The 27,373-nt window shown below is 42.4% G+C and overlaps 1 protein-coding gene across 2 annotated transcripts in view; it reads left to right on the forward strand.

Annotated features, from left to right (window-relative positions):
- Nucleotides 1-27,373, forward strand: part of Xpo6 (exportin 6) — a 133,196-nt gene that overhangs the window by 52,273 nt on the left and 53,550 nt on the right. For both annotated transcript variants that reach the window (XM_045131052.1, XM_004668360.2), the window contains exons 5-8: nucleotides 3,575-3,734; nucleotides 6,182-6,259; nucleotides 16,441-16,894; nucleotides 20,468-20,594. In XM_045131052.1, coding sequence (XP_044986987.1) covers nucleotides 3,575-3,734; nucleotides 6,182-6,259; nucleotides 16,441-16,894; nucleotides 20,468-20,594 — 819 coding nt within the window. The remainder of the gene's footprint in view (nucleotides 1-3,574; nucleotides 3,735-6,181; nucleotides 6,260-16,440; nucleotides 16,895-20,467; nucleotides 20,595-27,373) is intronic.

The raw sequence follows: 27,373 nt of genomic DNA on the forward strand, positions 1-27,373 counted from the left end.
TGAAACTATGTTAGAACAGTAAAGGGAAGCATCATGTTAACAAATAGCTTTGGGAGACAAGGAGACAAGAAAATTTGTTTCTGCAGGTCTTCTGCAAGCAAAGAATGATTTTTATTACCTTACTTGAAACCCTGGGTTTGATCTCTAGCTCTACAGAAGACAAAACCAAGTCTTTCAGGAAGAATGATCTTCCCTCCCTTCTTCCTCTTCCTCTTCTTCCCCCTTTCTCCCCCTTGATAGAACTCAGGGCCATCTGCATTCTAGGTAAGCCCTTTACTATGGAAGAACACCTCTAGTCCTTCTTGGTAGGGTTTGTTTCTTTGTTTTGACCTGACCTGGAAGTCACTCTTTAGTACCAGGCTGGCCTTGAACTCAGTGATCCTCCTACCTGTGCCTCCCAAGTGCTGGGATTAAAGTCGTGCACTATATTCATTTTATTTTATTTTTGTTCTTTGGTGTTTATTTTGACATGAAGTCTTACTCTGTGGCCCAGCTTGACCACAAACTTACAACCCTCTTCCATAGTGCTAACACAGATATATTGCCATCATGCTTGGTGATGACTATTTTTTCACCTGATTTCTTGCCTGACTTCCTTCCTTCTCTCTAAATGAAGAAAAGAGTTTTAAGACACATCTTCCAACAGCCAGGCTTGGTGGCTCATGCCTTTGGTCTCAACACTTGGGAGGGAGAGGTAGGAGGATAAATGTGAGTTTGAGATCAGCCTGGGACTACAGAGAGAATTCCACAGGCCAGCCCAGGCTACAGTGAGATCCTACCTTGGAAAAACGAAACAAAAAAAGGTACATCTTCCAAGCTGGGGAGATGGCGCAGCAGTTAAAGGTACTTTCAAGATGGGCATGGTGGCACACGCCTTTAATCCCAGCACTCAGGAGGTAGAGGTAGGAGGATCGCTGTGAGTTGAAGCCACACTGAGACTACATAGTGAATTCCAGGTCACCTTGGGCTACGACAACACCCTATCTCTAAAAACCAAAAAAAAAAGTGCTTTCATACAAAATCAGCTGGTTCAGAATCAATTCCCTACCAACCATGTAAAGCCAGATTCACAAAATGGCACATGCATCTAGTGTTTGTAGTGGCATGAGACCTTGTTGTGTGCCTTCCCACCACCACTTTTTTTTTTTTTTTTTTGATTTTTCAAGGTAGGCTCTCAATGTAGCCCAGGCTGACCTGGAATTTACTATGGAGTCTCAGGGTGGCCTTGAACTCACAGTGATCCTCCTACCTCTGCCTCCTGAGTGCTGGGATTAAAGGTGTGCACCACCATACCCAGCCCCCACCAGTTTTTTTTCCCCCACTATTTTTTTTAATGATTATTTTTAAACTTTATTTATTTGCAAGCAGAGGGGGGAGGGAGGTAGAAGAGAAGCAAACAAAGAGAGAATGGGTACGCCAGGGCCTCCAGCCATTACAAACAAACTCCAGGGGCACATCTGGCTTATGCCAACACCACTTATTTATGAGAGAGAGAGGAGGGAGGGAAGGAAGGAGGGAGAAAATTGGCACACTAGGCAGTCTAGTACTGCAGTTAAACTCCAGGTGCATGTACCACCTTGTGCACCTGCCTTATATGGGGTTTGGGGAGTTGAACCTGGATCCTTAGGCTTCTCAGGCAAGCGCCTTAACTGCTAAGCTATTTCCCCAGCCCCCAGAATATTTTAAAATTACATCCTCATATTCTAGAAGTAGCCATCCCCGGAAGCACAGGTGTATACCTTGTTCTTCCTCCTAAAGGAAGGGAACATTGAAAAATGTAGTATTTGGCAGAATGGGTCATTACTACTTGTGACAGCTTGTTTGAAAATAGAGACAATGAGATAGAGAGAAGGAAAGAAGAAATGGAAGGGGCAAGGAAGGGAAACTTTCAAAATAGAGTTGGTAGCCCAGAAGTCTCCCAGTAGAAGGAGAGGGTTTCTTGTAACTTACTATGAACCAAGAAATGGATCAAGGCAGGCTTCCTAGTCCTCTTCTAGTTCATTATTTGACTTTCGGTATTAGTTGTTTGGACAGAATGAACAGAGAAAATGGTGGGGGATATATTTGAGTCTTAGCCTTCCAGAGAGCTGATTTCATAGAGCTGCTTTTCTTAGTAGAGACCTTTTCTGGTTTCATGTAGCCTAGGCTGCCGTTGAACTTGCTGTGTAGCTGAGGATGCTCTTTAACTCCTGATACCCTTACCTCCATCCCTTGAGTGTTGGGATTGCAGGTTTTTTGCTTATAGTGAACATTTTCAGTAGCCCCTTTCATCACTTTTTTGGTTTCCTGTAGTGCGACTTTTGAGGGCAGTAGCATTGCTTTCAAGTTCCCATTGTTTTTCCTACTCTTTCTGCATGAACTGTCCCTTGGTCTGTGATGTAACTTATTTGCTACATAGGTACCATAACTAGCTAGCTCTACTGGCTCACACTTGTAATTTCAGCACTTAGGAGTCTGAGTCATAATTGAAACCTGCAAGTTCTAGGCCATATTGGGCTACATAGTGAGATATTTTCTCAAAAAATAAAGTTTCATAACTGTAATAGTAGCTTAATGAAATGTGTGTGTTACTGCTCTGCCATATGTTCATTTTCATATTGTGATTTTGATTTTAGAGACCAGCTCTTGCCAGGTATTCCAGGCTGGCTGTAAACTCCTGATTTGTCTGCCTCATTTTCCTTAGTACTGGGATTACATATGTGCTGCCACACTCAGCCTCTACCATGTGTTTAATTTTAAACTTTCCTGAGGCATACTAAGCTTAGAAATGTAAAATTTAGACCTATCAGATTGATGTAAGATACCAGAAATTGATCTATACTATCAAAATTACAAATATATAAAATATTTGTGTCACATACATATAGTTGGGTATTTCTTGACAGTGTGGAATTATGAAAAATACATTATTTGGTGAACATTGTAGATTATCCTTCCATATCCCTAAATGGTAGACAGAGCTTAATACATACCTGGGCTGTGTGGGGTAGGCTATTGCTCCTTGGCTATAGACTTTATAGACCTGTATGTACCAAGTTATCACATTGTAGGCAGTTGTTACATAGAGGTAAGTTTTAACTATATAAAACATGGAGAGGCTACAGCAAAAATACAAAGGTTCTAGTGTAGTCTTATGAGATGTCAGGTATACATGGTCTGTCTTTGACAGACATGTCATTTGGTCTTAGTTTCTGTCTCTCTCTCTCTATTCTTAAGTTCATGCTATTAGATTTTTGTCCTTAAAATTTAAAGGTAAGAGTATATTTTGGATGGTTATTAAAGCAAAGGTATATAAATTATCCTTCAAGCTTTTTTTGTTTTTTCAAGGTAGGGTCTCACTCTGTCCCAGGCTGACCTGGAATTTACTAGGTAGTCTCAGGTTGGCCTTGAACTCATGGTGATCCCCTCTGAAGTAATGGGACTAAAGGCGTGTGCCACACACCCGGTGGTCTTTTCTAAGTTCTTTTCTACAGCATTGCTTGATTAAAGCATGCCCATGTAAAGTTAAGTACCTGTGATAATAGATTTCATGTTAATAAGTCCTCTTTGTTCCCCACTGTCCCACACCTATCAGTTGATCCAGTCCCCTGTGACAACCCCTCTTGGGCTGATCATGTTGAAGACAACTTCGGAAGAGCTAGCTTGTCCCCGTGAGGACCTCAGCGTGGCTCGGAAGGAGGAGTTGCGGAAGCTGCTGCTGGACCAGGTGCAGACAGTGCTTGGGCTCCTGACAGGTGAGCACTCAAGTGATGCCAAGGGACACATCTGCTGCAGATTTATAAGCTTAGGTCTTCTGGCTGGTGCTGAGACTGAGTGTAAGCATAGGGCTTATTGGTGGGTTCCCAGCACCCAAGTCCACACTCCAGTACATGGTAGGATCTCAGAAGAGATTTGTAACGTCATCTCATATTCTCCCTTAATTGGCCCTTGTTATGTAAATATACCTGATGAAGAATATGCAATACATGTCACAGGAAGTGACTCACATGCCAGTACTGTGGTTTAAGTGGGTGGGTGGCAAGTTCTTTACTTAAAATAATTTGAATTTGAGATCAGAAGAAGTAGCAAGATATGAAAATTTCCTATCCTCTCTAGGGTAGTGAACCAAGGTGTGGGTAGCATTGGAGCTTATGCCATAGTTTGTAGTTTCTTGTGACATTTCATCTTATCTGCCTGATTTAGAGTGCCATGGTGATATGTGCTGGGAAAGGCAGGAATATAGCAAGGTGGGAAGGTAGGGAGAACATCCTATGGGCTGGGACTGCCTTGCTGTTGGTGGAGCGTGCTTGGTAGTGGACCACTAGTCACTCAGCCCTTGAGGTGCCATCTGACACTTCTCCTTGGTCATTTTGCAGTTTTTTCCTTTTATATGTCTGCTTTAGTTGTTTAAATGCCCATGTGGTAGGCGGTTAAAATTGCAAACCTGAGAGCATCAACTCATTCAGAGCAAGGACCACATCCTAAGCATCTATATTCTATGCCTATAAGCATTTTATAAATATAAATGTTTTTAAAAATATTCTTAGAGTTGAGGTCTAAGTTAGCTGCTATATAATTCCTCACTTTAAAATGCAGTGATTTGGTGGTTTTTAATGTATTCACAAGATTTTGCAGCTGTTCCTTCTTTTCCCAGAACATTTTATCACTCTAGAAACACTGTGCCTTTAAGAAGTCACTCCATTATTCTTGCCTCCCAGTCCTGGCACCACAAATCTGCTTTCTCTCCATATAGATTTACCTGCTTTACACATTCCATAATGTATAATCATGTTATATATTATCTTGTATGTGTAGTTTCTTTCACTTAACATGTTTTCTAGATTTAACCATGCTGTAACATGAACTAGTTTGAATGGACTTAAAAAAAAATTTTTTTTTTCATTTGAGAGAGAGAAAGGGAAAATGAGAATGAAAATGAATATGGGTGCTCCAGGGCCTCCAGCCACTGCAAATGAACTCTAGATGTATGTGCCATCTTGTGTGTCTGGCTTAAACATGTATTGGAGAGTTGAACCTGGGTCCTTTGGCTTTGCTGACAAGTGCCATAACTGCTAAGCCATCTCTCTAGCCCTGGAGGGAATATTTTTATAAGCTTCTATGATCATCTTGTGTGCCAGGCTCTGTAGGGGTACATTAAGGATTAAAACAGTTCCTGTCATCTAGTAATCACACCCTAGTGGGTGAGAGGCAGGTAAATGGTTATAAAGCAGTGTTTTAAGAGTTAGAATTGATGCATGTTTTATGTGGATGAAAACTAAGCAGGTAGGAAGAATTCTCGGAGCAGGAGGTGGCAGTGTAGAGTTCTGTGGGGCAGGCAACATTCAATCTGGTAGAAAGGGCAAGTTAGGATTTGGGGAGGAAAGTAGAGCAGAAATTAGAAGAAGGACAAAGGCACTACGGGTGGCCCGCTGTGAGGAAGACTGGGTTGTGGGGTTGAAAGCTGGGCAGTTGAGGATGGGGGTATACAGAAGCCATGTCCTAAGATTGTGATTGGTGCTGTCCCAGTAAGGAGCTTAAGAGGATCAATAGTAAGTTTGTGGGGCCATTTCTGAGATAGCCCAGGAACCTGGTGGCTATGCAGCTCTGTGAATAGATGCCTTGCCTGGTTCCTAAATCCCTGTCCTGTGACCTGCAGCTGGTATGTGTAGGCAGAATGATTTTGGGGTTGAGAAGGTTGGTTGAGGTCCTGGCAGTAGGTAGTTACTCTAGCACAGGGAGTGAAGGGGGAGAGAAGAGGGTCTGTGAAGGAACCTGAGGAAAGGTGTTGTGATGGCTGAGCAGAAGGGTGCAACAGGGATGACAAAAATGGAATTGAAACCAGAGAAAAGTGGGGAAGAATGATACCATATGCCAGAGAAAGTGTTTGGGCAGTGGCCTAGGGCACCTTGGAATTGTCAAGGAGGAAAGTGGTCCTGAGTGGATATAGCAACTAGGTGGTCTTGGTGAAGGGCAAACTTGGGGGAAATAGTAGGGAGAAGCCACAGGCAAGGACCAGGGAATGCAGTAGTGATCCTGAGTTGGGATAGCTGGAAGTGGAATAGAGTACACAGCCATTATCTGAAGGGGACATGTGGTTTTGAAAAGGATGTTCAATACTGATGTTTGATTGGTAAGTTACTGTTTTATTTTGATTTTTACATGCTGGACTTCATATCTCAGAATGTTTCTCCTTTCTTGGTAGGTATCTTGGAGACTGTCTGGGACAAACACAGTGTTACTGCTGCCACCCCACCGCCATCCCCGACCTCAGGAGAAAGTGGTACGTCTACTGCCACTTGTGGCATTCCTGGTCAAGTGTATCTGGGGTCTTTGCTGGCATAGCAGGAGCTTATCTACTTGGGCTTGAGAAGCTGATTCCTTATTCACCTGTTCTGGCAGTTCTGAGCAGTACATTTAACTTCTTGTCCTTCATGAAGATGTTACCTTCGGTCTTGTGCTGTTACTTCTGTCCTTGCCAGTTTATAATTGCTGCTCCTTTTGCTTTGTGGCCTCCTCATTTTCCTCTAGGTCCCTGGCTATGTTCACTGAGGTTAGTATGAACCTGGGGCCTGGCAGGGCTTTAGGAGCAACCTGGAAGACAGGATATGGGGAGGAGAGCATCTTCCCCATTCATGGGGACAAAAGTCATGTTTGCCAGTACACATCGAGGATCTGTGTGCTGCAGTCAGCATTCAGTTTACATGTTAATGTAGGTAGTTGAGAATGCTAAGAGTATTTTGATAAGGCCTGTTTAGTTTCTAAATACTTCTCTTTACACTGAGTGAATGTCACATTACGTCCTGGAATTGGCACATTTCTTCTCCTATAAATGCTGATATAGCAAATGAGAACTATTTCCACATCTTTTTTAAAAACTTAAAAAAAATTTATTTATTTTTGATAGAGTGAGAGAAAGAGCCAGATAGAGAGAAAGAGAATGGGCACGCCAAGGCTTCCAGCCACTGTAAACAAACTCCAGACATATGTACCACCTTGTGCATTTGGCTTACAAGGATTCTGGGGAATCAGGTTGTGGTGTTTTGGCTTTGCAGGCAAGTGCCTTAACCACTGAGCGATATTTTTAGCCTCAACACATCTTTCCTTTTGAACCTCAAGGAAATGGGCTGTTGAAATTAATCTCCAAGCCCAGTCTGTTTTATGTAACTTGTTCCTAGGTGGAAGTTGAATCTTGCAGTTCTTATAGAATAGAAACATGCCATTATTTTGAGGGCTACTTATAGAATACTAATTATCCCACATTCTGCTTGTCATACTTAATTTAAAACCATTAAAGAGGGAGTGGAGAGATGGCTTGATGGGTAAAGGCACTTGCTTGCAGAGCCTGGCCTGAGCCTGAGCTTGGTGCCCCAGTGCCACACAAAGCCAGATGCACAAAGTGGCTCATTCGTCTGGAGTTCATTTGCAGTAGCAGGAGGCTTGGTGCACCCATACATACACTCATTTGCTCTCTCTCAAATAAATAAAATATATTTACAAATTAAAGAATCATTTATCATACTGCTTAGATTAAAACCTGTTATATATTGGGCTGGAGAGATGGCTCACTGGTTAAAATGCTTGTTTGCAAACCCTGCCAGTCTGGGTTCTGTTTCACAGTGCCCACATAAAGCCAGATGCACAAAATGGCACATGCATTTGAAATTTGTTTGATGTGCCCATATTCATCCTCTCTCTCTCTTAACTTTAATTTCTTTTTTTGAGCAGGAGCCAGGCCTTGAGGGGCCCCTACCCTGAGCCACATGTACGATACAACCCATCACAGCTGGATTTTAGCTTTAATTTCTTTTCTCTCTCTCTCTCTCTCTCTCTTAAATAAATAAGTAAATAAACTTATATATGGAGTTTTAGAGTATGTAAAATTCCATAGGAGCTTGAACTTTGTACTTGGTGTCAGAACCATCTTAAGGTGGGTTCTTTAGGTGGCTCAGAGGATTTAGATTTTGCAATATTGAAATGATTTAGTAAACTTTGGAGTTAGTAGTTTGTCTGGTCTTTAAGTTTATTTTTCTACTTAAATGTGCTTTGCAAAGATTAGTTCTTTGGAATTAGAGTTGTCCTAGATCATGCTACACTCACTTAGCACTCAGTGTAAGGTAGCAGCAGATGGCTGAAGTTATGACTTCTTGTTCTTCCGAGATCATTTTCCAGTAGCAAAAACTCAACTTCAGGGGTGGAAAGATGGCTCAGTGGTTGAAGATACTTGATTGCAGTCTGTTGGCCTGGTTTCAGTTCTCAAGCAACCATATAAACTGGTTGCAAAGAGTGGAAGAAGTGCCTGGTACTCATTTGCAGAGGCAAGAGGCCCTGGTATGCATGTATGTTTACACACACACACACACACACACACACACCATTTTAAAAAATGTTTTAAGTTTATTTTTATTTATTTGAGAGTGACAGAGAAAAAGAGGCAGATAGAAAAAATGGGTGTGCCAGGGCCTCCAGCCACTGCAAACGAATTCCAGATGTATGTGCCCCCTTGTGCATCCGGCTTACATGGGTCCTGGGGAATCAAGCCTCAAATGAGGGTCCTTAGGCTTCACAGGCAAGCACCTTAACCGCTAAACCATTTCTCCAGCCCATAATTTTTTTTTTTTTAAAGTTCAGCTTTAGCTGCCTTTTACTCAGGATGTTCTCAGCTGGGAAACCTAGGAAGTCAAGTAAGCATTTAAGCTGGTGTACTTCCCCTTTACAAAAAACAAAAGAAAAACAAAAACAAAAAACAAGAATTTCATGTTCATTTGTTATGGTTTTTTCTTTATGTCATTTCTAGGTGATGTCACCAACTCTTGTACCACTGTTTGGGTAGTGTTGATTCATTTCACTGGTTTTATTTAATTGTCTTTGTGTACTTAAAAGTCACCGTTACGTAAAACTTCAGATTTTTTTTTGTTGTTGTTGTTTTTTGAGGTAGGGTCTTGCTCTAGCTCAGCTGACCTTGAATGCACTCTGATCTTAGGGTGGCCTTGAACTCTCAGCAATCCTTCTACCTCTACCTCCTGAGTGCTGTTATTAAACATGTGTGCCACCATGCCCAGCTCAGAAACATTCTTTTTTTAATAAAGATTTTTATTTTATTTACTTATTTGAAAGAGAGAAAATGGGCACATGAGGGCCTCTAGCCACTGCAAACTCCAGCCACTGCAAACAAATTCCAGATACATGCACCACCATGTGCATCTGGCTTTTGAGGGTCCTGGGGAATCAAACCTGAGTCCTTAGGCTTTGCAGGCAAGTACCTTAACTGCTAAACCATCTCTCTTGCCCAGAAACATTCTTGACTTCATAAACTCAGTTTTGTAAAGAAAATTGATTCTGAGAACCTTAGGGTTCAGTGACTAAACCAAGCTAATTGTAGAGCACAGCCTATACTTTATTCTAGTAGTTTTCTGTGCACTTATTTGCAAGGAAAACTGGTCCTTGCAACAGCTTTAACAGTCTGAATGTAGAAGGCTTGAGGGTGTATGTGGTTTATTTCTCAGTGTAGTTCCCTAAATTGCTGCCTAATCTTCTAACCCTACCACAGTGGTAACCACTTACTACACTAGGTGGATGTTGTAATGAGCAGTCGATTTTCTCTCTCCTTTATAAGCAAGGAAACAGGCTTTGCAGGACAACTTGACAGAGATACAATGGCCAGTGGGAGGTTGAGCACGGACAGGAACCTACTGTTCAAAGTCAGATCGTAGTCTATGTATTGGTCATTTTGGTTACTGTTACCTCTTCTGGTCACATCTTCCCTAGATTTTGAGGTCTGATCTTGCAATTTAGTTTGTGACACTGAGCAGATCCTCCTACCCATTCTGATCATTGTTAGCTCTGTCTGTGATAGAGATTCTTCAGCTCTGAGGATGACTTAGGAGGGTCACTCATGGCTCCTATGAGTACACTCTATGTCTGTCTGGCTCTCTCTCTGTCCAAATAAATAAATTAGTAATGAATAAATATTTAGTTAATCAATTTTTTATTAAAAAACTTCCATGATTGTAAGCAATATCCTATGGTAATGTCCTCCCTCCCCCCACTTTCCCCTTTGAAACTCCATTCTCCATCATATCCCATCACCCTCTCAATCAGTCTCTCTCTTATTTTGATGTAATGATCTTTTACCTCCTATTAAGATAGTCTTGTGAAAGGGGAAAGTGGGGAAGGGAGGATATTACCATGGGATATTGTTTATAATCATGGAATTTGTTAATAAAAAAAAATATCTGATAAGTAAAAAAAAAAGAGATGGTCTTGTGTAGGTAGTGTCAGGCACTTTGAGGTCATGGATATCCAGGCCATTGTGTGTCTGGGGGGAGCACGCTGTAGGGAGTCCTACCCTTCCTTTGGCTCTTACATTCTTTATGCCACCTCTTCTGCAATGGACCCTGAGCCTTGGAAGGTGTGATAGAGATATTGCAGTGCTGAGCACTTCTCTGTCACGTCTTCCCAGTATCATGATGCCTTCTGAGTCATCCCAAGGTCACTGCCATCTGAAAAGAGAAGGTTCTCTACCAAAAGTGAGACGAGCATTAATATATGGGTATGAACATTAAGAGAAGTGCTTAGTGTGCAGTTTGATGGACATATATGTATACATATATGTATATGTATATGTATATGTATATATATATATATATATATATATATATACATATATATATGTATATATGTAAACATATAGTATATATGTTTAGCTAGACATTAGTAGTTGTTACACCCCTAGGGCTCATGACTACCCCTGTTGTAGGTTTTCAGTATCAGGGATGTATTCCCTCCCATGGAGCGGGCATCCAGTCCAATTGGAGGGCAGTTGGTTTCTACCATGACAGATATGCCATTATTGCACCATTGGCTCATTTGGCCTGGCTGGCAAAATATAAGGCTTGTAGTGTCCACTGCTGAGTATCTTCACTGGTGATTCTCTCTCTCCCATTAAAATGCATGCAGAATTATTTCTTCCAGCTTTCTGTCAGCTGGTCTACATGGAGAAGGTTATCAGCTCAGTTCCAGCAGGATTTCTCAGTGGCCTAGTAGCCCAAGTATGTGGAGTCTTCAGCAATACTGTCTTACTGTACATTCCTGGTGGGAAACCAAGAGCCTCGGCAATGGCCTGTAATGTATTGGGGGCATCAGGGGCCTCCCTGGCCAACAGTTCACTGGAAGTTATCCCATCCCTTGCACTGAAAATTTTCTAGTAACAATTTATGGCTCCTGAGTGTTCCATTGTCCAAAAATGTAGGTTTCCATATGATTTATTTAAATCCTCTTAGATTTTGGTAAGCCCTCCTTCCACCTTTCCTTTACTCAATCTCTTCACCTGACCTCACTTAGGCCTTTTCACCCCCATTAATCTGTTCTTCTACTTACGTATATACAATACCATCCTATTAGGTCCCCCCTCCCTTAATATTCCCTTTATATCTCCTTTCTAGCCCACTGGCCTATGCTACTGAGTTTTCTTCCTACTTACACAGAAGTCCAGTTATTTGTTGCTAGGATCCACAGATGAGAGAGAATATGTGACATTCGGTTTCCTGGGCCTGGGTTACCTCACTTAGTATAATCCTTTCCAGATCCATCCTGAATTTCATAACTTCATTTTTCTTTGCTATTGAGTAGAGCTCCATTGTGTAAATGTGCCACATCTTCATTATCCATTCATCAGTTGAGGCACATCTATGCTTGTTTCATTTCCTAGTTATTGTGAATACAGTGGCAATAAACGTGGTTGAGCACATATCTCTAAGGTAGTGAGATGAGTCCTTAGGATATATGCCTAGGAGTGCTATAGCTGAGTCATGATAAATCGATTTTTAGTTATCTCAGGAACCTCCATACTGATTTCCAAATGGCTGTACCAGACTGCATTTCCACCAACAGTGTTGAAGTGTTCCTTTTTTTTCTGCATCCTGGCCAACATTTCTCTCTCTCTTTGTCCAAATAAATAAATAAATTAGTAATGAATAAATATTTTTTAAAAATACAAATCTTGAGGCTGGAGAGATGGCTTAGCAGTTGTCTGTGAAGCCTAAGGACCCTGGTTCAAGGCTCGATTCCCCAGGACCCATGTAAGCCAGATGTATAAGGGGTGCATGTTTCTGGAGCTCGTTTGCAGTGGCTGGAGGCCCTGGCATACCCATTCTCTTTTTTAAAAAATATTTTAAAATTTATTTATTTGAGGGCGACAGAGAGAGGAAGAGGTACAGAGAGAGAGTGCGTGTGCGGGGGGGGGGGGGGGCGGAGAATGGGTGCGCCAGGGTTTCCAGCCACTGCAAATGAACTCCAGACATGTGCGCCCCCTTGTGCATCTGGCTAATGTGGGTCCTGGGGAATCAAGCCTCCCACTGGGGTTCTTAGGCTTCACAGGCAAGCGCTTAACCACTAAGCCTTCTCTCCAGCCCCCATTCTCTATCTATCTGCCTCTTTCTCTGTCTGTCATTCTCAAATAAATGAGAATTATTTAAAAATACAATTGTTTTGCATACTAACACATAATATGTGTTTTAATAGAGGATAATTTGGGGCTGGAGAGATAGCTTAATGGTTAAGGCAGTTGCCTTCAAAGCCAAAGGACCCAGGTTTGGTTCCCCAGTACCCACATAAGCCAGATGCACAAGGAGGCACATGTGTCTGGAGTTCATTGGCAGTGGCTGATATGCTTATTCTCTCTCTCTTTCTGCCTCTCTTTCTCTCAAATAAAATAAAAATATGTATTAAAAATAGAGGATTGGGGCTGGAGAGATGGCTTAGCGGTTAAGCGCTTGCCTGTGAAGCCTAAGGACCCCGGTTCGAGGCTCGGTTCCCCAGGTCCCACGTTAGCCAGATGCACAAGGGGGCGCACGTATCTGGAGTTCGTTTGCAGAGGCTGGAAGCCCTGGCACGCCCATTCTCTCTCTCTCCCTCTATCTGTCTTTCTCTCTGTGTCTGTCGCTCTCAAATAAATAAATAAAAATTAAAAAAAAATAGAGGATAATTATATTTTCTAGAACAAAACCCAAAATATAGTGGAAAAGTGCTTTTGCTTTATGTGGTTGCAAATTTCTATCTGCAGGACAATTTCTGCATTTTGCCCATTGCAGTGTCACATGTGTAATAACTTCTGGTAAGCTCTGTGACTTAGAAGATAATAAAAATGAAAAAAGATGATAACCTCTTAGTATTTTAAAAATATTTTTGAGGTGTTGGGGTATACATAGCCCAGCGGTAAAATGTTTGCTTTGCACATGTGTGAGTGTTCAACACTGAAAAAAAAACTGATTTTTATTTGAGTAACCCTTAAAACGTGTTTGGGACCCTCAAGGGCCTCTAGAGGACTTAGAAAACTGAACCTTTATAGTAATACTGTATTTACAAGTTAAAGCCACGCCTAGAGAGATTGCTTTGTGGTTAGAGCACTTTCTGAGCAAGCATAAGAGCTGAAACCACTGAGTTCAGTTCGTAGAACTGAACTAAATAGCTGGCTGTGTCCATGCACATCTGTAACCCCAGTCCTGTGGGGGGAGCAGAGCCTGGAGACTTGCTGGGTCTCATAAGAGCACTAAAGCTCCAGAAGCAGGGAAACAAGCAGATGAGCAATGATGGGGACAAACCTTCTGTTGTGTGTGGGAGGGGACCCATCTGTGCACACACGCATATACACATCACACCTGCCATGAGCACACATTAAAAAAAGTAATTTAGGCCAGAAATGCAGGTAGTGAATTTCATCATCCTATGCAGGTCACAGCACTTGAGTAACACTGGTGTGTGTCAGGCCCTTCTTAGTGATACCTGTTTCCTTCCAAGCCCATTCTCCTTCCTCCTCCCTTTCCCCACAATGAACAGCTATTTAGTGTGTATGATACGTTGCCTCTTGGTGATGTGTTGTTATAAAAGTTTACTAATCTGTATCTGTGCATATTAATATGTAAGTAGAGTGGTAGTATTACTCTGTTTCTGACCTTTTATTTCAAACTCCCCTTTTGTGGTCTTTCCTGCTCTTACCTGTGCTTTTAGGCCATTATTTCTGTTAGCTTCTTGAATCATACAATACACAGGAAAGCAGATTGCCTCTAACTACCCCTACCCAGGATCCTCTGACTGTCCCCTCATAGATCTGTGTGAAGGTTGCTTTGGAACATCAGGAAAGGAATGGTCCGTTGATAGGATGAGTAGTAAATAGTAAAAGAATTCCAGAGTGCAGGTTCTGTGAAAGCTGTTATTCTCTTGCCAGTGCTATGGGAGCATTCCTGTGTGCTCCCCTTGCTCACTCGGCATCTCCAACATTCTTGTTTTTTTTTTTTTTTTTTTTTTTGTATGTGTGTGTGTCTTTTATTTACATTTTCTAATTGGTGATGAATTTTATGTTTCTGTATTTGACAGCTCTTCTGTATTTCTTCTTTAGAACCTTGTCTCTTCATGTCCATGGCCTGTCTGCATATTGGGGTGCTACTTGCTGAGTAGCACTTTCCTTCTTTATTTTAAATACTACTACTTTTTAGTAGTTTGCTGTCCTGGTCACCTTCCTAGAATGTTTTTCATTGATGAGAAGCTATTACCTGTTGGTGTTTATTGTAGTCAGCTCCTCCTTGCTGGAACAAACATGCAGCCAGACACAGTTTATGGAGGAAAGGATTTATTTCAAGCTTACAGGTCCAGGGGAAGTTCTATCAATGGCAGAAGAATCTGGCCCCTTTTCATAGATCCATGTAGAAATAAACCACCAGTAGCCTGCATCAAAAAACACTAACACCTTTGGGCTGGAGTCAAGATCTGTCCCCAAACCCACCTTAGGGCTGGACCTCAGGATCTGCCCACTCCCCAGTGACATGTCCTTCAGCAGGTTGCTAAAGGATTAAGCAGGAAGCTTAACTTTAGTAAAACACCTGAGTCTATGGGCTGTACATTTACACTATCACATGCAAACTACCTGCTACAGTATTGTTATGCTCATCAGTATCTTTTTTTGTGTGTGTGTAAGTTTGTGTTTTGGTTACTCTAGCAAATCTTTCATCTTTTCCCCAGTGTTCAAATTCACTCATTCTCATTCTGTCTCTTTTTTTAAAGAGGGTCTCACTCTATTCTAGTCCAGGATGATCTGGAACTCACACTAGCCCAGGCTGGCCTCAAATTCCTGGTGATCTTACCTCACTTAGCCTCTGAAGTACTGGGCTTGAAGGCATGTTCCACCACACACAACTTCTCTTTTTCTCTCCCTCCCTCCCTCTTTTTTTTTCTATGAACTTTAAACTTTGTTTATGGCTTTAAATCTTTAACTCATTTGGGCTGTGATTTTATATTTGGTGGTAGTTTTTTTGTTTTTCATTTTGGCATGTGAATATGTGTTTGAAAGTTTATGTGTGCATGTCTGGAGGACAAAAGTTGACCAAGTGTCTTCCTCAGCCACTCTCCAATTTTCTGTTTTTGAGACAGGGTCTTGCATTGATTTGGCTAGATTAGCTAGCTAGCAAGCCCTGGAAATTTACCACTCCCAGCACTGAGCTTACAGGTTCTTAACCACCATGCTTGGCTTTACACGAGAGCCGAGAATCACACACGGCCCTCATGCTTGCACAGGGTGCACTTCGCTCACTGAGCCAGCTCCCATACCCTGTTGGTTTTTCTTTCCATAGGGTCTTGCTACATAGCTTAAACTGACCTGGAACTTGAGAGCCTCCTACTATAGCTTCAAAGATTACAGATAGACCCTGTACCTGGTTTAGTGGGTTTTATTTATTTATATTTATATTTTCTAAAAACAAGGTTATAGTTTTAGAGCATACAAGAAAAACGAGGAAAATATGGGTAGGGCATAAGCTCCCCCCCCCCCCAGGGTCTAACTATAGCCTGACCTGATCTGGAACTCACTCTATAGCCCAAGGCTATCCTCAAACTCACAACTATTTTCCTACCTCATCCTCCCAATTGCTGGAACTAAAGCCATGTGCCACTACACCTGGTTACAATACAAGTTTTTATAGCTAGAAACTAATCCCCTTGGCTTTCCCACTACTGTGAGTCCTGGAAAAGTGCTGTTTTGAAATGTAACCCCCATTAAATTAGTTATCTTGTCTTGCTGTATTGGCTTTATTTTGTTTGGCTGGTTTTGTTTTGTTTATTTTGTTTTTGTGAGACAGGGTCTGCTATGTTCCTGGCTATCTTAGAATTTGCATTGTAAACTAGCCTGGCCTCAAACTGTGGTAGCATTACATATGTACACTACCATATTTGTATGTATATTTGGTTTCAGAGATTGAACCTAGGGCCTTGTACACACTCAGATGTTAAGTATGGGCTTTACCATTGAGCTACACCCCGAACCCCTGTAGTTAGTGTTAAACATTAAGTGTACCGATTTTTGTATTTTACTTGTATAGGTAACTAAGCTATTTTTTGGAAAAAGAGAATTCCTTATAGTGGTTCTAAGAGATTTGATACTAGGTGTAATAAAAAAAGCATGTTTTAAATTTCCAGGTGATTTACTGAGTAACCTGTTGCAGAGTCCTAGTTCAGCCAAACTGCTGAGTCATCCCATCCCCCTCCTGGACATGGAGAGTGAGTATGTGTGTTCCCTGGCCTTGGAGTGCCTGGCCCACCTCTTCAGTTGGATTCCTCTATCTGCCAGCATCACCCCATCCCTCCTCACCACCATCTTCCACTTTGCCCGCTTTGGCTGTGACATCCGGGCCCGAAAGATGGCATCAGTAAACGGCAGTAGCCAGAACTGCTCTCTGGGTCAGGAGCGTGGCCGCCTGGGGGTCTTGGCCATGTCCTGCATCAATGAACTCATGTCTAAGAACTGTGTGCCTGTGGAGTTTGAGGAGTACTTACTGCGAATGTTCCAGCAGACCTTTTACCTCCTGCAAAAAATCACCAAGGATAATAATGCCCACACGGTGAAGAGCAGGCTAGAGGAGCTTGATGAGAGGTAATGAGAACAGGAGGGATTATGCCCTGAAGAAGGGCCTGACTGTCCTGTCGTGTCGTGTTGTGCCCGTGGTATCTATAACACCCTTTGGTTTCAGAACATTTATAAACTCCTGGTGAGAAATGGAAAGGTAGGTGGGTCCCAGCAAGTCCAGGCAGAGCTAAGGCTTGGGAGGTTTAGGGAACTCAGCTGAGTGTGAGAAGTGGGTGAATTGTGTAAACCTTGTTGTCCCTCTCACCCCCCGACTGTTCCTCCTGTCCATACCCTTGCCTTGACCTCACGGTCTGCGGGTCTGAGGTGTACAGGAACTGAGCATCCTGCTCCTATGTAGGCCAGAACAGAAGTACTCTGTGGAGGTACAGGGGTTACTTCGCCCTTCTCACTTGCTTATTGGTTTTCACTATGGGACTTTTCCCAGTGGATATTTTGCAGAGTATAGAAATGCTAGTGTTATGAGCATTACACACTGATGGCCGTTCATGGGAAGGTTGCGGTATCCATGTGTGGTTAAGTGTGCCATGCATACTGCTTTGGTACTATCTCTTGGTCTGTTCTTCAACTACTCTGATGTCCGGGGCTCGATAGTTTTTTCCTGGGCAGGTCTGTCACTTGTATCTTACAACTTTGTGTTTTTTGTTTGCTTGTTTGTTTTTGTGGTATGCTGGGGATGGAACCTAAAGCTTTGCACATACTAGGCAAGGGCTCTACACTGGGCTGCCTCACAGCCCACTATCTCATCACTTGGATTAACCCAATAACCACTGCTGAACCAAGATGAGGGCAGCTGGGACATGTATCACAAGCAGTCATGTAGACTGAAGAAATGTCAAAGCAGAGCAGCAGAGTAGCATAGCTGCTAGTACTTTAGTCAGTTCTTACTGTGTGTCTGTTACTGTTGGGTAGAATAGAGTTAAGCTGTTCCTTTTCCTTGAGTAGCAGGCTATAAAATCAGATGCCTAAAGCCAAGATAGCTTTTTTTTTTTTTTTTCTTTTTTGAGGTGTAGAGTCTCACTGTAGCTCAGGCTGACCTGGAAATCACTCTATAGTCTCAGTGTGGCCTCGATCTCTTGGCAATCCTCCTACCTCTGCCTCCCGAGTGCTGGGATTAAAGGTGTAAAGGTGTACACCACCATGCCTGGCAAGATAGTTTTTTAGCTGGTCTTTAAACTTGGCAGTTTAAAGTTTTTCCAAAGTTAAAAAAATTGAATGTAAGGTTTCATTTTCATTATAAACCAGCTTTTTTGTGTGACATTTGCTGTGTGTAATAACAAAAGTACTCATAGTCCACTAGGATAATTTATTTTCATTATTTACTAGTAACTTTCCATGTAAATATAAATATTTCACAATTCACAAAGTGTCATATCTGTTCTACCTTTGATTAAGAAAGGCTGTCTTCATGTTATGAAAACTGTTGGTCATCCATTGTCTTAGCTTATATTCAGGTGTTATAGAACCTTCATCATGGGTCATCTGGACTCCGACTTTGTTCTGGGTAACCTCTGTGCTCTTGGTTTTATATTTTAATCATATGTTTCCTGTTGCCCTGTGAAAGCCCAGAGGTGTTGGAAGCAAAAAGTGATGTGAGTGGTACTATGCTTGCTTTCTAGCTTGTAGCCTCTCACTAACACTTAACTGCTTGGTTTTCTTTCATTCAGTTTATGAGCTGCTTAACCAGGTCCTTGGCTTCTTTTCTTACTGTCTCTTTCTACTTTATACTGTTCCATTAGTACCTGTACCAGAAGGTGGGCAAAGCAAGAAAATGAGGTGAAATTAAATGTTTCAGCTGTTGAAGGGCCATATTGGATTTTTGTTTGTTGGTTCTTTCTAGCTAGGGGAATTTTTTTTGTTGTTGATTGTTTTGTTTTGAGACAAGGTCTTACTCAGTACCCTTGGTTGGTCTGGAAATCACTATGTAATCCAGGCTGGCCTCAATGTGACAGTCTTCCTTCCTAGCCTCCCCAGGTCTCAGATTAGAGGTGTGAGCTGCCTTGCCTGGTTGAATTGTTTTAGTATGGTTGAAGATTAAGATAAACTTGAGATGGTGAGGTACTCTTTTTCTGACTTGTCTTTATTCTTTTATGGGCAGCAAGTTCATCTTCCGTGAGATCAGTCAGGTGGCCAAATGATGACTGGCAGGTCTGTGAAAAAACTGTGATTATGAAGTGGACATGTCGAGTAAGAAATGATTACTGCTTCAGGGTCAGAAAGGAGCTGCCACACATTTTCCTTTATCTCAAAGCAATTTGTGTTAGTCCCTGCACTGTGGCTTACATCTATCATCCCAGAACTGGGAGGATCACTGCATGTTTGAGGGCAGGCTGGTCTACACGGCCAGTTCCACGTATGTAGAGATGCAGAGCAAGGCCATGTCTCAAAACCCATACCAAAACGAAATCCTGCTGGTTTTAGTTTTAGCACCTTACTGAATATTTGGCTCCAAGTCCACAGAGACAAATTAAACTCTTAAAATGTCACAGGTAAGCCCACATGCCAGCCATTTAGAGGTCAGACAGGCAAGGTGGCCTTCCTAAAGGAACAAGTCATAGAAACAGCAGCAAACACTGTATTTCTGGGCCAGTTTTGTTTTTCTGATGGGTGTCTTTCTTCTCCCCCTTTGTTGTTTCATATGTCTCTGCTTTACGATGTAGCCTTTTGCAGTTAAGGTTTCAGAATTGCTACTAGACATTATTAATTTTCAGCTGAGACCTAGTGTATCTTCCTTTTTTGGTCTATAAAATGTGATGTTTAATGGCTTGTCTACTCATTTTCTAATCAACTTTTGTTACTGGGGGCTTAAAATGACAGTTTCTGAAATGTGAGAGTGATAATATACTATGTGTTTAGTAACAGAAACCTCTTACCCTTGCAGCCCCGAACTCCCCCGATAAGATTTTGTGAATACAAATGATTTGGGGAATCACTGTGCCATGCATAAAAAGGGCACTGGAGTGGGAAGGCCCTTGAGCCTCTCACTTTACCTCTTTGACTCTCATGAGTGAAATGGAAGCATCAGACTAGACTATTGAGCTTCCAGTCTTCCTCCCTTAGGTTTGAGTGGGGATGTGCATGTTCCTTGTGCTGGTGTAAGGAGGGGCGGGACAAACACTGAGGTGTGTGAGTCCTAGAATATCCACCTAGGTGCTGTGCCTTCCAGATCACCTCGTTCATTTGTTAGTAGTACACTTTACCTCCTCGCAGAGAACCAGCCTTCTAGCCTTGCCACATTGAGATGATGACACAATAATCTAGCCATCACCTTTTAAGCTCCATTTCCTTTCTTTTGGTTGGGTCCTGACACTGATGAGTTAGAACACAGGCAAGTGCTATCTTGGAACTAGCCTTGGTGGGGAGCACCTGAGAATTGAAGCCGCTCTTCTACTGTGTTTCAGGTGGTAACAACCTGTATCATAGGTGATTGATTATTACAGGCCTTTCTGTTTTCAACTGAAAATACATTGTAAATTCATATAGTTCTGTACTGAAATAAATTTTGAATTAATTTAAGTCTTTTTTTTTTTTTTAAAGGAGATGGCTATTTTTCTCATATCACCTTTTATCTTCTTTACGTAGCTACATTGAGAAGTTTACTGACTTCCTGCGGCTCTTCGTGAGTGTCCACCTCAGAAGAATTGAGTCCTACTCCCAGTTCCCTGTAGTGGAGTTTCTGACCCTCTTGTTCAAGTACACTTTTCATCAGGTAAAACTAAACCAAAACTGGCCTTCTCTTCAAGAAGAGAGGGCTTGCTTGTTACAGCCAAGAGAAAGAAATTTATTTCCAAGCCTTTTGTTTGTTTGTTTGTTTGTTTTGAGGTAGGGTCTCACTCTAGCCCAGGCTGACCTGGAATTCACTATGTAGTCTCAGGGTGGCCTTGAACTCACATCGATCCTCCTACCTCTGCCTCCTGAGTACTGGGATTAAAGGTGTGCGCCACCACATCTGGCTTCTTCCCAAGCATTTCTATAGAAAGATTAATACATTCAATTTTTGTCATAATCCTGAGGTGGGTCTGTCATATCTTCACTTCCAGACCCATGTAGACAGATATAGAGGAATGTGTTCAGGCTCACACTATTACTGAAGGTGGAGACAGGATTGAACACTTGTAGTCTTACCCTTCCCTGCTGTTACACTGGAGAGGCACAGTGCAAGAAAGCCCAGGTTCAAGTCTTTCTGTTTTGTAGCTGTTGCTAAAATTCCTCAGAACATTGTATGTGGTAAAACACTCCAGTGTTAGGTTTTGGTTATGCCAACCTTTTTCCTTTTGAACAAATATTTCTGAGTTCTTGTTGCATTTTGAGCTAGACATACAGTCTTTACAAGTAAATGCTTATCTCCTCTAAATTTACACACTAGTGAGTCACTATTATATATATACATACAGAGGTCTAGGAAGCTTTGCTGGCGTTTAATTTTCTATGCTGTGAAATTCACTTACTGTAGTTGAACAACTCAGTGAATTAAATGTTGTGTAGCTGTCCCCACTGTCCAGTTTGCACATTTTCACATTATGCTATCGCTTTGCCTGTTTGTTTTTTAAAAATAACTATGTTATTAAAATATGGCACACATATAAAAGAGGTACACAGAAGCATGTGTATGATAGTTAGGTGAATTTTCTCCAAATGAACACACCATGAAGCTGCCACCTAAGTTAAGGAGTAGACCATTACCAGCACTTCAGAAGTCCCCTCATGCTCCTTTTCCTCATTACTTCCCCCTTCTCCCGGGAATAGCCCCACAGATTAATTTTGCCTGTTGTAGAACTTCCCTGAATACTGGCTTTTTTTTTTAATTTCAAAAAATTTTTAAAAAATCATTTATTTGAGAGAATAAAAGAGAGAATGGTTGAGTATGGGCATACCAGGGCCTCCTGTCACTGTAAATGAATTCCAGATAGATGCGCCACTTTGTACACCTGGCTTTACATGAGTACTGGGGAACTGAATCCAAACCTGTCAAGCTTTGTAAGCAAGTGCCTTTAACTGCTGAGCCGTCTCTCCAGCCCCAATTTCAAAGAATTTATAAAGTGTGAGCTTTACAGGCTCTTTGGGGGTGGGCATTGTGTTTGTGAGCTGCATCTGTTTTATGTTTGGTGGTGGTGTGTTCATGTTCACTGAAAACTACTAAATGAAAATCCATTTTGTTGACTTAACTACTTTCAGTTTTTGGTGATCATGAGTCATACTGCACTGAACATTCCTTTTTTAAAAATAAACATGCCAAACATTTAACATTTATTTTTTACACAGTTTGCTTATTTCAACAAACATGTCTTCAAGGTATGGGATCTGAAAGGATTCTGGGCTGATGAGTCATAGGTCAGAGGACCTCTAGAAATTTGCTCCTCTATTATGCATTTCCCTCTCTCCTTCCCCAAGGCTCTGTGAACTCCTTGGCCCTAGAGAAGGCATGTCATAGGATCTGGACTAGCTCTAAGCTGAGTGAACAAAAGTATGACTTTCAAGCTCATGAATACTGGGCCTGGGAATAGGACAGCTCTACAAAGTATAGGAGGCAGTTTTAAAATGGGAATTCTCAAGTTTCAGAAACAACTTGCTTTTGCTTCATGACATTTTAGGTGAGGTTAAGTATAAAAGGACTAATACCAAATTTAAATATCTAGGGTCTTCGAGTTATGGACTGATTTCATAATCTCTGCAGAAGCCACTGTCTGCATTAATCAGAGTACCTGGTGATGGTAGTGAACCATTCCTGGGGACAGAGGCAAGACCAGGAGGACTCATACTGAGGAAGTGTCAGATAAAAGAGCAGATGAAGAGACTGGTGGAAAGGAGTGACAGAAATGGGGAAGTTTTGAGCCAGATTCAGAGGAATCTTTTTTTTTTTTTTTTTAATTATTTATTTGAGAGAGAGAGAGAGGCAGAGCGAGAAGAAAGAATGGGTATGCCAGGGCCTCTAGCCACTGCAAACGAATTCCAGACACATGTGCCGCCTTGTGTGTCTGGCTTTACATGGGTTCTAGGGAATTGAACCTGGATCCTTTGGCTTTGCAGGCAAATGCCTTAACTGTTACACCATCTCTCCCTTCCCAATTCAGAGGAATCTTAAGATCAGGAAAGGAGCTTTCAGCAAAGGAGGCATGAGTGTTAAGTAGATGTAGGTAAGATAGGTGAGGCAGGAAAGGAGCCAGTGCTGAGGCCAGAAAATCAGGCAGTTGTGGGAAAAGTGACAGGAATGTTGTGAATTTTGCCCCTTATGTAAAATGGGCTCCTTTAGTAGTATGTATGGTATAGACGGAGGCTCAAAAAATATTTTGGGGACGAAGGTGTGGCTGGGGTCTAGTACCCCTTGCCTGGCCTGCATGAGGCTCCAGGTACAGTCTTCAGAACTACCCTTCCACCCCAAAGAAGTTCTAAAGTAGTATGAGTCTCTTAGGTTTCCTCCTTTGTACTTGGACTAAAAATTATGTTTATGTTATTTGACCTCTGGTTATTTCTTTCTGGTCTGTGTCCAAATCATTTCACTTTCTTTAGATTGCAGTTTCTTTACCTCAGAAGATAGACTGCCATGGAGATGATTCAGGTCTTCCCCTGTATCTAGGTGCATGTGTTACCTTTCCACTGAACTGAGAGGGGTGGCCTCATCTATTTCCATATCATTTATATACAGGGGGTCAAGCAGGCATCCTCTCCCCTGTTTACCTGGAGGTCATTTGTCAGCCCAGCTCCCTTCTGCCCTCTGGATTTCCCATAGGAAAAACTGGTCAGCTATGGGAGTGAGTGTCTTTGAGATTCATATTTAATGCAGTACCGGGCACCAGGCTGAGGGGCAAGAGCTGGAGCATGCTGTGTGTTGGTTTAGTGTAGTGAGACAGATCAGAGACAGGATGGCATGTTGTACTTGGTTCTGGAACCTACATGGAGGGAATTCTTAAGATGTTTAAAAATTCTACAGTAAATGGTCACGCAAGAGAGAGAGAGCTAGAGAGCATTATTTTTCTCAGTTCACAAACAATGTGCTCCTACTAAGTGTCCACTTAAAAATTATTTATTTATTTATTTGCATACAGAGAGAAGAGAGAGAGAATGGATATGCCAGGGCCTCCATTCATTGCAAACAAACTCCAGATGCATGCACTACTTTGTGCATCTGGCTTTATGTGGGTACTGGGGAATTGAGCACCTTGACCACTGACCCATCTCTCCAGCCCAAAAGTGTCATTTTTTTTAACTCATTGGTTATGAGTATACTCAGTAGTTTTGCCTTTGGCTGGTGGTGAGGTCTCTGTTTATCCCTTTCTCCTGTTTTGTTCCTTTCCTGCATCTCTCTTTATCTTGTACCTTGCTTCAGTCCCTGTAGCCACTTCTCACCAGGGGCTTGCTCTGAGTCTCCATGGCTGCTGAGCCTCCTGGGTTATCTATGTAAGAGCTTGAGATTTCTGTCTTTCTGCCCCTTATCTTTCTGTACCCTCCACCATTGTCTCCATGGCCTTGCTTGTTTCATTTTCCCTCTCCTCTCAAAGCAGTGCCTGATGTAGCCTGACGGCCAGGAAAAGGGCCCTGGACCAAGAGCCAGGCCATTCTAGTCTTATTCTGTTTCTTACTTTTGTTGTCATTTGGGTCAGGTAAATTTATTTCTGAACCTTTATTTCTTTATCTATACAATAGGAAGAAACAAGTCTCCTTTCCAAGGCTACCATAAAGATAAATGCAAATGAAATCTATCCACGGGCAAACCACTTTTGGCACAAAGGTTAGCCTTTGTCTCACTCAGACAAGGCAGTATTTTCCATGATCAGTGAGCCTTAAAATCTGAAAGTAGCTCTGAATACAGGTAGTGCTTAGGAAAAGAATTCAGCTTGGGGGTACGGGAGCAGAGGAGGGACAATCTGAAAATTTGTGTGTCTCCAAAATCCACTCATTTTACCTTCTCCATGGCTGTCTTCACAGCTTATCTGAAAGGCAGGCTTTGGGCAGTGAATAGGCCTCACAGTGTATCCCAGGCTGTCCTTGAACTCCCGGTGATCCTCCTACCTCAGCCTCCTGAGTGTTGGGAGGAGAGACATGCACCAGTATGGCCCACTTGAATTTTTTAATTATAATTTTTCTACTTGAAAGATAAATATGTATGTGTGTGTGTGTGTGTGTGTGTGTGTGTTTCAAGGTAGAGTTTCACTCTAGTCCAGGCTGACTTGGAATCCACTCTGTACTCTTAGTGTGGCCTCGAATTCATGGTGATCCTCCTACCTCTGCCTCCCGAGTGCTGGGATTAAAGGTGTGTGCCACCATGCCCAGCTCTCTCCTTGCTATTTTTAAAAAATTATTTATTTGAGAGAGGGAAAGGGGGAGGGGGGGGAGGGAGGGGGGCATACCAGGGATTCCAGTGATGCAAATGAACTCCAGATGCAGGTGCCACCTTGTGCATCTGCCTTACCTGTGGAATCGAACTGAGGCCCTTTAGCTTTGCAGGCAAATGCCTTAACCACGAAGTCATCTCTCCACCCCTCTACTTGAGATTTTTAACTTAGGTATAGAATTTCTTGAGCATGTTACCAACTGGTATCCTTATCTGTTTGTTTGTTTATCATTCTTTGGGCAACTTCTTTACATCTTTGTAAACCTTAGATTTCCTTGTGGATCAGAAATAGAAGGAATCTGACCCAGGAAGGTTGGTGGTATTCTTCCTTTCTTTCCCCAAAGGTACTAAGCATGCAAACCTAGGACCTCACACATGTTCCTTACTGAATGACATCCCCCCAGCCCCCTTCTCTTCCTCTCCCTCTCTGTCCCCTCCCCTGCCTTCTCTTTCCCTCCAGTCCTTCCTCCTTTCCCTCTCCTTCTTTCTTCCTTCTACCATCCCAGGCCACTTGCTGTGTAGCTGAGGATGACCTTGAATTCCTGATCCTCCTCTCTCCCCCTCTGTAGTTGGTGCTGGGGATTGAACCCAGGGCCTCATGCATGCTAGGCAAGCTCTCTATCAACTGAGACACATCTCCAGCTCCCCCCAGTCCTTTATTTTTCATTTTCTAACAGGTTCTAGCTAAATTGCCCAGGCTGGCCTTAAACTCACTCTAGCCCAGCTAGGCCTTGAACTCAAGTTCCTCTGTCTTTAACTGCTCAAGTAGCTGGGATTATTGACCTGTGCCACTAAGCCCAATGGTGATTGTATTATTTCTTTTCATATCTACTGCAGCTCCCAATTATGGGATTCAGTGAGGCAATTACTAGCAAAACCAAAGGGACCTCCTAGGTGGCCAGAATTTGAGTGGTTCTGTTAGAGATTGAGGGCCACACATTGTACCTGAATGTATAAGATGGTGTTGAATATGGCACCTGGATTTTGTATGAACTAGAATCTCAAGTTTCTTTAAGGATTTGAGCAAGCATAGCAGCCCAGGAACTAGGGCTGCAAGGATATGCTCTTTTCTTTTATGCCTTGTCCTTGTCAACATCTGGTCAGAGGTTGCTACTAGCCTGTTTGACACTCACCCCTACTTTGCAAATGGCTTAATACCCTGAGGTGATACTAACAGTCAGTCATTCTCAGTCTATTTTGTTAAGAAGACCTGACACTGCTACTTTCCTTAACATTTCCATGTATAAACAATTACCTTTGTAATAGTTTGTGGTGAATGAGCATTGGCTAGGGGCAGTATCCGTGACCTTGAATACCTCATCTTTGGAACTCAGTTTCTTTTCCTGAAAGACTACCTTGAAGAGCACAAGTATAGATCCCCCCCCCCCCCCCAGCTAAGATTTTACCCTAGCCTAGGCTGACCTCCAACTCACGGTGATCTTACTACCTCTGCCTCCCGAGTGTTGGGATTAAAGGCGTGTACCACCATACCCGGCAGATTTTTTTTTTAATATTTTATTTATTTGACAGAGAGAAAGAAGGAGAGAGAGAGAGAATGGGTGCGCCACGGCTCCAGCCATTGTAAACAAACTCCAGACACATGCACCCCCTTGTGCATCTGGCTAACGTGGGTCCTGGGGAATTGAACCTGGGTCCTTTGGCTTTGCAGGCAAACACCTTAACTGCTAGGCCATCCCTCCAGCCCACAGCAAATTCTTTAAAAAAAAAAAAAAGATTTATTTATTTCAGAGAAATAGAGAAAAATTGACAGAGAGAGAGGGGGGGGGGGAGAAAGAAAGAAAGAAAGAAAGAAAGAAAGAAAGAAAGAAAGAAAGAAAGAAAGAAAGAGAATATGAATGAGAATGGGCATGTCAGGGCATCTTGCCACAGCAGATGAACTCCAGATGCATGTGCCACCTTGTGCATCTGGCTTACATGGGTCTTGGGGAATCAAACCTGGGTCCCTTGGCTTTACAGGCAAGTGCCTTAGCCACTAAGCCATCTCACCAGCCCACAAACTCAGATTTTAAGATAGGCTTTCACTTGGCACGTTCTCATTTTGTTATACATAGCATCTCCTTCATGTGCACAGTGGTATCCTTGTTAGGTTAAATAGGGCCCATTGGTGACGACTGACAACAGCCCCAGTGGTAGTTACC

The sequence above is a fragment of the Jaculus jaculus genome, chromosome 12 (assembly GCF_020740685.1).
Source record: "Jaculus jaculus isolate mJacJac1 chromosome 12, mJacJac1.mat.Y.cur, whole genome shotgun sequence".
NCBI lineage: Eukaryota > Metazoa > Chordata > Mammalia > Rodentia > Dipodidae > Jaculus > Jaculus jaculus.